We start from the raw sequence: 13,174 nt of genomic DNA, 5'->3' as shown, positions 1-13,174 counted from the left end.
TATTTATTTTAATCGCTACCTCCGATACACCTGTCTTACCTTCTTTCTTGCATTCATAACATAAGTTCTACAATGAACAGAAAGAAGTAGTTATATCATCTGAAGTGTCTTTATTTCATCACCTGGCTAGTCTCTGAAAATACAGTTCCAAAATTGCATGACACGCTTACATCATTTTTCATGAATGCTCAAATTCTCATAAGATTTTAAGTCACTCATAGTTAAGAATGAAAGGGATACTGAATCTATTTACTTCTCCTGAAGTGAGAACGCCAGAATTTAAGGTTCAAGCAATACATGGTATACCTGGAATTGCTTCGTCACCAGACATGATTGAGGGTGACTTATAAATTGTTTTGCCTCAAAGTTACTCACATCAGCCAGTTTACTTCTGAAAGACTTGAACTTCCTTAGGTAAATTCTTCCAAACTATTAAATACATTCCTAAAGTTTTAATCAATTAATATTTTGTCCTTCCAGGCAACAGAGAAACAATCATGCCAGTTCATATTTCTGATTGGGATCAGCTCCCACAGAAGTACTTTAATAACTACACGTTCCTCTTGATTCTGAGTGATTTTAGCTTGTCTCCAATACTGCACAAACATGTGGAGCCAGATGGGTCCAGAATCTATATAACTGATGTCTAACAGTTCCTTCTAGAAGTCAGCTTTCTCAGAAACACAATACAGGTACACCTGACAGAATAGCTGCTTTATCTGTAGGCTAGTCGTATTATGTAAGAACTAGTCCAAATCCAGCAGGACCAATCTGAGCCAAAGAGCTTTACTAGACAAAACCTGGCTTACGAGGCAGTTAGCATAGATCAGCTTCAGGTGAAAAGGTAGCTACACAGTCCCTAGACAAACGTGAAGACTTAACTGTGTGCACTAGAAAACTTCCACATTTCTACCACTAAAAAAGAATTGCTTGCATGCATTCATATATAAATTTTATCAGGTATACGAAACTCTGAAACATTCATTAACATAACCTGAAGTTCTTTTGTCCCATATATCTTTGCATTCTCATTATTTCTCAGTCTGCTTCTATGAAGTACTGATCTAATTCCTGCAATAGATTTGACTACAAAAGTGAAATAAATAGTAAATTAACAACTCTATGGAAGCTCTTTCCTTGTTATAACAAACATGATAAATTTGTAACTGAACTTGAGAAATAAAAAGTAAAGCAAAGCAAACACCCTCTTCTCTGCCTACATAAATTCTACCTCCCATAATTTTTGCACCCTATTACAGTCACTTCTTTTTTAGCTTCAGAGGTAACTGTTTTGAAAAAAAGAGGGGTGGGGGGCACGGAAGGAAGAAGAAAATGTGTTTTACAGTCAACATGCAACAAGAAGAAAGGTGTTATTTTGAAAAAATATGCAAAATTAAGCTTTAAAGTAAGAAGTTGGCACCACTACATTAATCTAGAACCACTGTTTACAGTTCAGTGCCTAGAAGTGTCTTTTCTGTAGAGCCTGCAATTTACCTCTAGAGATTTTGGTTAATAAAGCATATACTGCTGACTAAATATCAGCTGACAATGACTAGTTAAAAATCTTACAACCTGCTATTACTGATGCTCAAAGTAGTTCATCTTATATCAACAACGTGCCCCCTTATTTGCTAAGTGTACATCCTACCTTCACACCAACAGCAACATCAGTGACAACGCTGCAAAAGAAGAAAAAAACAAGAGCAAAAGTCAACCAATTTATCCTCATAAAACCAACTTTTCCATGTATTGCAATGCCAAAATAATGAGGAATCGAAATAGCTAACAACTTCCCCAATCAAGAAAATACATTCAAAGAACACGGCAGGGCACAGAGGAGTACAAAAGAAACCTACAAAAGCCACTGAGCTCCCCCAGTTTATAGGCTTCCCCCAAAGAGTCTGAAGTTTCAAGCAAACATTACTCTAAAGCAGCACTGCCAGGAAATGTATTTAGGAAACTGGGGGTTTTGGACTACATGACATCATAGGGTGAAAATAAAAAACAATCTGAAGTAAGTACAGAACTTTTCTCACAACCTCCTAGTAACTAGACAGCTAGTTCAGCTGCAGAGCCTACCCTACAGACCTTCTTGGAGCAGAAAGCAATGAACTCATTTTTGAAATTAGCTTGAAAAAAAGAACACATTGGCTGGTACACCCATATAAAATTTAATCAGGTACACCTATACAAAAGTCTGCAACAGGTATGTCAAGGTACATCTTTTTCTTAGAGAATGTGATATCATGACGCCATGTGTAACACAATCCCGAAAGAAGCCTAAGTCCACACAAAAAAAAAAAAATGAAAGCAAAATGTGAGTATGTGAAAGCATTCCACAACGTAATACTCATTAATGACAAGACTTCTCAAACAAGGTTTGTAACTTCTAACGTTATAATCACAACTGACCATAAAAACCCTTTAAAACTCTCACAGCTGAAAGGTTATACGCTTAAAGCATTCCGAAGAGATTGCTGCTCTGCTTGAAGCAGAGGTAAAAACTTCACAGGAAATCTGGAAGCTGAAAGATGTTGTATTTACACTGACCAAGGCTACAACCACCACCCTCGTTTTTCAGACCCAACAAAAGGAAGGCCTTGTGGATAGTGGCTGCCCACCCAGCTCCGGGCCAGGACCGAGGGCCCTCGCCGTCCCCTGTGGCCGACTCCTTCAAAACCTTCCCTTCTTTGGCCTTCACTGCCACTCTCTAGCATACACAATGGCATCTTTCTACCTGGGGGGGGGGGGAGTCAGAGGGCTTATTAGGCAGTTTCTGAAAACAAAAGAGCTCGACATCTGGCTCCTGCTGGTATTGCTCCTCCCCTCCAGCCAGCTCCAAAACAAGCCCGAGCCCTACAGAGCGCCCCTCCTCGCCCCACGGCTAGGACGGGTCTGGGGGGGGGGGATGGGGCAAAGGCGGGGAAGGAGAGAGCAAGAGGATCTGGAGGGGACGGACAAGGGTAGATCGCGCTCCCTCTTTACAGCGAGAACCGGCGCCTCGGGCACTACATTAAGGAGGCAGGGGGCAGCCCAAAGCCCTCGACAATTTAAACGGAAGACCCTACCGAGGGGCCCTCGTTACGGACAGCCTGAGCCCCCTCTCCCCCTCCACCCCGCAGCGGGCCTCAGGCTTCAGCTGTCCCGCGGCTGAAGTCCCCCTTCCCCACCGCCGCCGGGGCAGCGGCCGCTCCCCACACCCTCGGAGACGCCCGCCCGCCGACAGCCAGCCGCGGCGGGGAGCGAGCCCCCGGCACCGGGACAGGTCCCACCGCCGGCCGGCGGCACAACGCGGCAATGCCTTCGCCCCCTCCACCCGGTCGTTACTCACCCGTCCATCGCCGAGCAGGACAAAGCGCGGACAAACGGGATAGACAGCCGCGCAGGCAACGCGTACGGGGAGGCGATGAGAAAATGGCGGCCCGGCCTGCACGAAAACCGCCGAACGTTGCCGAGCGCCGGACTCCGCTCCGCGTCCCCCGCCGCCACCGAGCATGCGCCAGCCGCGCGGGCATGCGCCCTCGGCGCCGCTGAAGTTTGTGCCATCAGCCGCCCGGGCCGAGCCGGCGCGTGAGGCGGCGCGAGCCTGCCCCGCCTGGGGCGGGAAGCGGGGCGCGAGCGCGGGCTCCTCGCGCGCCACCCCCTCCCCGGGATCCGCCGCGTGCCGGGAGGGGGCTCCCGCCCCGCCTGCCCCAGCGCGCTGCTGCTGCTGCGCTTTGGGGGGCGAGGGAGAGAGCTCGCCTCAGGGGGGCTGGGCTGCTGGCGCTGCCCGGGGAGAGCGGCCGAGGCCGCTGGGTACGGCGGCGGTAGGCCCGCTCCGGGGGCTCCTCAGACCATCGGAAGCCTCTGCCGCCCCACCCAGGGCCTCGACTGACCCGCTGGGCCGCAGTCGTTGCAGGGAGAGACTTTCCGCACTTAGTTCCAGCACTTCCCAGCGCTGGGAGCCTGTCCCTTCCCGCCGGGGGGGACGTTCAGTGAGGCCGCGCCAGGCCCGAGCACCCGCACGGCACCCTGTCCCCTCGGGGGGCCCAGCTGTGACAGGGAGCCCCGTCCTCATCGTCCGGTGCCTTCGGCTACACGTTTACAAGGAAACAACCTGTTGACTACATAGCTGACTACTAACACTTCTTCATGTAAATTGGTGTAGCCGTGGTTCTCTGTAAACTACCACTTCGGGATACAAACCGTTTGCTCTGCATGGCCATCAGGAAATACACTTTTTCTCCCATTATCTTTTGCCAGGTCTTCGCATTTCATCACAAATCTTAACAGTTTCTAGAAAGTGCTGTCTATGGGGCAAACCTGGATTACCTCAAAACAGAAAGTCAGGCAAAAAATCTTACATCTATGGAGGAAAATTTGAAAATGTGGTCCAAATATTGCTAAAAGATCCCAAACCCAGAAGGATATTAAAAGGTATTTGAAACATCTGTATTTTCTGTCTTTTGATCTGGCAATACTGGTTTCAAGAATATGTCAAAACGAGGTAGCCCATTACTTGATTGCACTTTTAATTTTCTCAGGTTAGCACAAATCCCCTGGAGTCTGTCACTGAAACTATTGTGATGACGCCTGATAGAAAATTTAAGAGCCAAAAAACTCCATAACCAGAAAATTTTCATTATGCTTTACTACCTTTGTCTCCCTCCCCTCTTAACTGACCCCATGAGCAGCCCAGTAACTAACCTAACAGTTAAGAGTTAATGCAAACTCTCATTCTCTGTGACATTTTTGTTGTTCTGTCCTGGAAAAGTCACTCTGGTTCTCTGCAGTAATCAATTTACTAGGTGGAAAATAACTAATATTGCCCTTCCTAAATGCCAATATCATTTGGGTATCTGCAACAACCTTCTCTTTCAGCAGCTGTCTTTGGCACCCTTCACTGACCACTAGACTAAATGATTTATTATTCTCATTCTTACAAAATCCTTCTTAAGCATTTCACTTGCTTAGATTGTATAGAAAGTTCATCATGCCAAATGCTGTTCTTTACTTTTTTTGCTTTTACCATTGTTATGTTGTTGGGTTTTTTTTCAATTATCTAGTTGTAGCATTCTTTACTGTTCACATATGTTAAAGAAGTATATACTTCAAAGTATCACCAAGGACTTCAGAGATCTGGAATTGCTCATAACCATCACTATAAATCCTGTGCATTTTGATATATTTGCACCATATATAAATATACACACACACACACACACACACTATTCCTGTGGATTCTGGCATATTTAGTAGGCTTTGCACCATTGGAAGTTGAGGTTATAGTTGATTTCTCATTTGCCACTACCTTCATTCCTGTTTGTTGCCACATTGTATTGGGGATATTTTTGTCTTTTGTCCCCCCCCCCCTTATAAATCTTAACTACTTTTTGTCTGGTTTTGTATTGGTAGAAGTAGTGATCTTCCTACTTCTTAGCAATTGGTAGAAAATTTGTCTTTCCGTCTGACTTCTCTGTCTCACTGCCTGCCTTGCTTACCTCCTTTGCCTTTATAGTAATGCCATCTTCATCCTCTGTTTCTTTTTTATAATATTCCTGTTTCCTCCTTCTTTCATGACACCTACCAGAATCCATCTGATTAAGTGAGCTAATACTCATTCGGTCTGTCCTCTGAGTTAGATGCTATTCCATATAAGGGAGACTGAGGAGCGTGTGTTGAGTGTTTATAGCAGAAAAGACACTGGAACAGAGCTTGCAAATCTTGTTGGAATAATGGGGGTGACTTTACAGAGCAAAACTCTGGTCCCCCTAAAACCATCAATAAAAGTGATAACGCATGAATCGGGATTTTACCTACAGCATTTATTTTAGAAGGGAAAAAATACCAGCAATCAGCGGGTTACTAATAAAATGCCATAGCATCCTATTGCTCATTTGTTTGTTCAGTATGGTATTCCACTTTCCTCTTCATGTAGCTTTGCCTTTTATACTATAGGATTATTTTTAGTATGCTTTTGGATGTCTTGTAAAATGTCTACCATATTTTGGACGTTGTGATAGCACAAACAGTGATTTGGTCATCTATTTTCTCTGTTGCTAGAGTATGTCTTTGCTTTGCCTTTCTCATATTTTAGAAGTTCAGAAAAAAACCTTGCCTTGTCCTTAGGACCTGTCAAATTTCTACTGAAGTCCTGCATCAGGTATTGCAGAAAGAGGCTAAAACGTCCAGTAACTGAACCATTCAGTAAAACACCTCTAGCAAAACCCTCCGCATTCAGTTGTTGTATTACAAAACATAAGGGCTTATATCCATTTTATTCTAACTAGCATTTAAGTATCATAGTATTGTTAGCTGTGCAAAAGTTCTGTACTTTACAAATGCTAGTAATCTTATTGCTGCAATAATGTTTTGTTTTCCAAAATATTTTCCTTTGATCATTGATACATTTAGATGTTTCATTTTGATTGGTTGTTTCCTTTTTATTTCAAAAACAGCTAATAAATAATAGTCTGTGTAGTTCAGCAGCAGTATGAGTAGTTAGTGGTGTATGGTTAGTGAAAGATTGTAGGAATTAGGAAGCACACAGAGATATTTTCTGCAGTACGTTGTCCCAAATTGAGTCCCTGGAGTTGCTGGGGAAAAAAATAGCATCCACACTCTCAGAGAATATCTTGTCCAAGAATTTGCCTGAGCACTTTTTGACATCAGCTGCATTCTAGGGCGACAAGTTACAGAATTTAAGAAATCATTGTGTGAAAAATATTTTTTTCATTTCAAGCTCACTGCCTGATAATTGCCTTCAATGTCCATCAGTTCTTTTCTTAAAAAAAATAGATGGACAATTTTCCCTTTACCTAACCATGCCTTTCATGAATGCATATACCTTCCTCATATTATCTACAGTTATATTTAATGAGTCCTAGTAAATTTAATGTCTCCTCTATTAGAAGTAATTCCATATTTTCAATAATTTGTTTTGCCTTTTTCTACACTGTTCCTAATCCTATGCTAGAAGACTAGAATGGTTCTCATTATCCAAGTTACAAATCAAATAGCTTTATATAGGTGCATAATAAATGCTTTCTAGTTTATTTCTGGTCCTGTATTATTTTTTTCCTGATAATACCAATCTCATTTGCATGTTCGAATGCTGCTAAGCTGCAAGCTGATGTTTTCACAGAACCCCCCACCACTCAAGCACTTTGCTGTGTGCAAGTCATTCATTTAGATTCCAGGATTTTGCTTATATAGTTTCGCTTGTTTTCTCCCTTGCATATTACTTCCATTTTTCAGCACAGAATTTAACTTGCCATTTTATCATTCAGTCACACAGTATCATGAGAGCTTTCCCCAATTCTTCATGGTCAGCTTTTGTTTTTATTACCATGAATAATTCAGCATCATCAGCAAACTTGGTCGCTTCAATAATCACTCTTTTTTTCCAGATCATTTAAGAACATGCTGAGCAGCGCAGGTCTCTGTGGTACACCACCAGTGAGCTACCTCCACTGTAAAAAATAGACCATTTTTTCTTGCCCTTCATTTAATATATTTTAAATTAGTATTAATAACTAATAATAAGTTATTAAAATATCAAAGAACTTAATCCTCTGTCAGCTTAATTTCTCTCAAGAGCTTTGGGCAGAGAATGTCAACGCATTCTTTTTTTGAAATTATATCGTGTTGTTTCTATCAGACCATGCTAAAACTCAAACTTAGTGACTGCTTCAAGGAATAGGATACTTTTTGCTATTAGATGCACTTACACAGTAACGACTCTTCATTTGTCCCTATCACCAAACTAAACAGCCCTGTCTCTTTAGTTTCCTCATAATATTAACAGTAGTGTCATTGAATAGTGTTGCTTAGTACCACAGATCCTCTGGATATTATGGAAAAGGTTGATCATTCAGTTTACCAGTCCTTGTTGTATTAAACCACATTATTCTATCTTAAGCCAGTTCTTATCAACTTCATAAATTCCCCAGATGCCTTTGAGCTAAGTCCCAATGTTTATTAGTAACTATTCATCTTTTTGTGCTCCTGTAAACAATATCCTTAATCAACATTTCTTCCCAGCAGTCTATGTCGATTTTCTTTGTTTTATTGAACTATGTTTTGAAGCTATCGAGTAGCTCTTACAAACACAATGCTCAAAATAAATGTCTCTCAAGTTCAGGTCAGAACTTGTCTTGCTGGTCTGAATCCCACAGGCTGCTCTCCGGGATTTTATTTCTAGCATCCTTGCTGGAAAGGCTGCTTATCTTGGGCAGGCTGGGAGTGTTGCTGCTCTCTACCATCTCAAACACCAAAACACGTGACATATCTCATACTGTACTTCAGTAAACATTTGTATGGGTCCAAAGGTCCATTCTCGACAACTAGATTATTATTTGCCTGCCCACTTTCCCTCTCTTGCTTGTACTGTAGTCACTTGAAAATTTATTTTCTAGAGCAAATTCACCTTTTTCTACCACTATGATTAAATACACGTACATTTACTTTCTTCAGGGCTGGAGATCAGTTTTACTTTTTATTACAAACATTATATGGCAGTGGTGATTGCAAACATCTTTCATACTATAGAGTTTTCTTGTTTTTTGCCTCAGCTGGTTGGTAGTAGAGTGAAGATCATGTTGTGGGTCGTGTACAGCCAGGGCTGCAGCTCTGGGAAGAGAGTGCTGTATTCTGTCATGGAAAAGAAGTGAAATGAATAATTTTTTTTCTCAATGCAAAGATGTCTGTTGAGGCTATAAGACAAAGGGCAGGAAGTTCTCTGCTTCTTGATCTAAAAAAAGTGTATAGATTCTTCTGTTGCCACAAACGGGTGTCTAAGTGCTGGCCTGGCACTGTGCAAGGCACAGGTGAAGTATTCCAACACTAAAGCTGTGATTGCTCTCCGAGTATGTTAGTGAAGTGATTTAACTAGTTGTGAGAACCTAGTTTTCACCTGACTGTAATAAGGCTGACCAGTACGGATGAGGGCTGCTCTCTTAATGATGTGTGCTTTTACCAGCCTAGATCTTTACCTTGCAGAGAGCACAGCTGTCCCACCTACCAGACAGTCATACAACCCATTAAAAAGTCACCAAGCATAATACTTTTAAAATCATTATTTAATGTTTATTTTTATGTCTGGGTTACATAAAGACCCACAATGAGAAAAGACTGGCTTTAATTCTTAGAGACTCTCTCATTATTACAATAGCTTTTTCCAATCAGTATTGCTGGTAACAAAGATTCTCCATTTGAGGATTTGACAAAGTATAAATTTAGGGACTTCAAGATGATTTTTATTTTTGAGCTGAAGTGTAGATGCCTGAATTTCAGCTAATAGTACTCTTATATAAGGCTATGGCTAACTTAACTGAGCTCAAGCATGTAGCCCACTGACCCTCTGGCAAGCTGTTGCTTTGTGCAAATCAGCACCTGGTCCAGCATAATGTCTCACAGGTAGGTGAGAGGTGGTGATGATTAACCTACTCACCCAATTTGCCTGCTTTGGCAGTGGAGGAGATTTTTCTTCTGTCCCAGTGCAAAACCAAGCAAATCCATTGCTGCAGGTGATTTAAAGTCGTCTGGTTTGACTTTCACTGAAGCTATCCAGATGGACTCAGCCATTTTTATCAGAGGAGAGCCCCAAGACGGCAACCCTCCTGCCTTCAGCTGCTTATTTGCAATCTGAGAGCCCTTCCAGCTCTGCACCCTGCAGACAGGAGTGAGCTCAGGCCAGAGGTTTAAGCCACAGCTTGAGTAAATATCCCACAACTAGGCTTACATGTAAGCTTAAGGGGCTGCTTAGATGTAGTTTGACTCACCCTCTGTCCAACTCACAGACCAACATCAGACAGAAGACTTTATGCAACACTCACAGTGAGCCCGGTCTTGTACAAGGTCTGAGGTTGCTTACTCTTACAGACATGATAATTATGATTACTAAAAAGGTGACAAAAAAGAAATGGAAAAAAACATACATTTTTTAAAAACTCAACACCAGCAAGGAAAAGGCTCCAAAATCCCCAATAACATAGTAAATTAAAGCAATACATTCTCAAAGAAAGAAAACTCACAGCAATTTCAAAGAATGTTCTTTGCACAGCTGGACTGAAATGGGACTTCTGCTATTGATTTCAGGAATACCAGAACTTGAACTCTGAACTCAAATAATTTAAAAGGAGTAAAAAGTGTCTCACAGTAATTTTTAAAAGGTCATGTAAGTGACAGATGATCTCACCTTTCCACTTTACTCTTTGATGTTAGAAAATGGAATTATTTTTTTACAGTTTTTCCAAAACTGTGCTCTCATAGCATCCCATCCCGCAGAAGTTCTTCCAAACCCTTTTGCACCTTATGTAGGAACAGCATTATGTTCCTGGGCTTTTTAAATAGGGATTATTTTAGGGAGTCCTACAAGATTGTATAGATTATCAAAAAGAATATCACAGGGAAAAACATTTTCAGGTAGATGCTGTCCATGGTGACAGAAGATATTCAACATGGAAACCTTTTAAGTGTTATAGAAAAATGTGTTCAAAGAGGACACCCCAGAAAAGTGACTGTTTTTTTAAAAAAGGAAAAATCTTCAAAGTAGACAGCTCTTTCTGTGAGGGAAAGGGGCATTTGTCTGGAGTGAGAATCTTTGAAAATCAAATCTCTTAATCGATATGAAAACTTTGAAAGCAATAAACCAATCTTAAAATTGAAGGCAGTATTTCCTTGGCAGAGTATAGTATGTTTGTAAAGGCAGAAATGACATGGTTAACTATAGAGGTGATCAACCCCTACTTCTCTTACAAGAAGGAATAAAGATCTTTTTAAAACCTTTTATCATAATCACAAAGTTATTAAACTACATTATTACAATATTTTTAACAATAAAAAGTAATCTTTCATCGCTGGACAGGCAGTTTCATAGACACTGCTGACTTGAAAACAGCTTCTTCATTTTTAAAAGTATAAGTAAGAAAGTCCATGGAGTGCAGCTTGTTGGAAATATTTCTGTTAATTATATTCCCATGGAGTAATACATATTTTTTTTACACTAAGACTTTTCACAGAAAATGGCAGGTTTGCACTATATTTTCCAGTTCAGAATAGTATGGGTTTTGGAGTCTGGACTGTTTTTTCCAGGATGGGAATCCATTTCCAAATTTTTCCAACTAACACAGTCCATGGAGTCATTTCTGGTTAAAAGCTTTACAGGGAAGCGACGTAAAAGCATGGATGCGACAACAAAGTAAATAGCCTGTACAGAGGTTAGAAAGAAAACAATGAAAAGACAATTTATTCATTGGGCAATGCTGGAACATCATGGCCTTAAAGATGACCACTGTTGAGGCATTGCTTTGAGCAATGCAAGGAGATGGATCTATAGTATCATTTAAAGAGGCTGACTGCTGTGGCAGTAGACTAGCTATTGGAGTGCAGCTGACCCAAATCCAAGGGCAATCCAAAATGATTTTTGGGACAAGGCATTGGAGTTTAAAGCAGCCTGGAGAGACATAGTCTCTTTTTAATTGAGAAAATCAGAAATTAGAAGACAAAATACATATATGCCCATCTGAGTAGCCACTTTCTCTCTTACCTATGAGGCTCATAGAAGCAGCCTTCTAGTCAGCTTCTGCACCTGTCTGTGTGAACCTACAGTGGTGCCAACCACCTTCACGCAGTTCCTACACTCAAAAATCGGGTGGATATCAAACAACATAGCGTCTCCTCCACTCTTTCTTATTATTTTCTCATGCTATCCCCACATGCTCCTCACTTCAGGATTTAGGAATCATAAACACCCTTAGGAAAATGCAGCTGAGGTGATACATTTTGGCATTCTGGTTTTTAGTTGCTTCACTGTACCTACTCGTCCCACCTATCTGTCTAGCAGCAGTTTAACTGGGATCACTTAAACATCGTTCTGTATTAAATATTCTAAATAAAATTATTTTTTCAGATCTACTCAGCTGAAATACTTTTTAGCATATCAATTTCACAGAACTGTGATTCCTGTAGCATGCAGTAGTGTGAGTTTCAATGCGTATGCATAGGAGGCAAATTCGATCCAAATGGCATATACCCTGTACAACAGAGTTCTTTAATAATAGCTTATAATTGGAATATGGGTTTGAGTTTTAGAAAAAGAGACAGCCACAAAAAGTGGAAGTTGCGGGTATGCTAGAAGGCAGACAGGAATAGTTTTAGGTAATATCAGAAAAAAAATCCTGATTGCCAGGACCAACTACAGTGTTCAGTTGGTATTACAGTTTTTTCAGTCACCGAAGAAATACATTCCACACAGCTGGCACTGCTTAGAGAATTAAAGTAAAAGCTACAAATACCTTGTGAGACCATGTGAAGACAATTTGCCCAAAATAGCTGCACCTAAAAACCTTTCTGTATCACTGCCGCTCAGAACACCAGAACTCCTGAACTAGGCTGCAGGCTTTCTCCACCACCCATGAAGTGTAGATGCGGTGCCCTGTCTTCATGGGCACTGAAAGCGCAGAGCAGCCCATGCTGCGGGCACCAGCAGTGTTCTTCCACTCACAGCCAACATGCAGCCTCCAGAGCCTGGGTCCTTAACTGCAGCTGTTGTCAAGATTTTCTACATCTAAAAGTCTCCCAGCGCTGTACCCAGTGCTTTACATGAATTCATGACAAAATACCAAAGCCCCTTCCCAGGCTCTTGCTCGCCCCTTCCCAAACTCTTGCTCAAGCTCGGACTGGTAAATTTACTCCCACCCTCCAAACAAGATTTTCAGAGAAATGCATACCCCTGCAGCTCTGGTCTTGCATGGCTGATCCGGTGAGCATGGAGAAGTGGTGTCATGAGCATGAATGTCTGAGTAATCTTAAAATGAGGCTTCACTATCACAAGTAGAACTAGTGACTTCTGCTGTGCCTTAGGCTACAAAGCTAAAAAAGCACCAGAAAGCAATCCATGAGCTAATGTTTTGAGGGTTTTTTCTGTTCCTCATGCTCCACGAGAATTTCATGCTATGTTAGCTGTAATTTAAAGCTGACCTGCTACAGCAAACAAAAATCTCACTTGCAGTGAAATAGAGACAACAGAACAGGGGTACTTCAGTAATTTTCCTTGTCAAATCTAACTCTTCTTGTCTTTGTCATTTGGAAATAATAGAAAAAATCAAATGTTTCTGAGGTCACAAATATTCCTCTCTAGATTAAATGATAACTTCCATTTGAAAATTGTAATTTGCTCTATTGACCATACAAA

At 41.4% G+C, this 13,174-nt stretch overlaps 1 protein-coding gene across 6 annotated transcripts in view; it reads right to left on the bottom strand.

Moving 5' to 3' along the window:
- PTBP2 (polypyrimidine tract binding protein 2) overlaps nt 1-4,102 on the bottom strand; it is a 53,528-nt gene extending 49,426 nt beyond the window's left edge. The window contains exons 1-2 of one of the 6 annotated variants that reach the window (XM_080407496.1): nt 3,332-4,102; nt 1,649-1,679 (exon numbers count right to left, since the gene is read on the bottom strand). In XM_080407496.1, the coding sequence (XP_080263622.1) occupies nt 1,649-1,679; nt 3,332-3,546 (246 nt within the window). In that variant the 5' untranslated portion in view covers nt 3,547-4,102. The remainder of the gene's footprint in view (nt 1-1,648; nt 1,680-3,331) is intronic. The other 5 variants (XM_080407492.1, XM_080407493.1, XM_080407494.1 and 2 more) reach the window with 5 other exon arrangements.
- Nucleotides 4,103-13,174: the final 9,072 nt, after the last annotated feature.

This window comes from Falco punctatus (assembly GCF_963210335.1).
Source record: "Falco punctatus genome assembly, chromosome: 11".
NCBI lineage: Eukaryota > Metazoa > Chordata > Aves > Falconiformes > Falconidae > Falco > Falco punctatus.
Note: the sequence above shows the minus strand (reverse complement) of the source record. Positions and strands in the feature narration are given on the sequence as shown.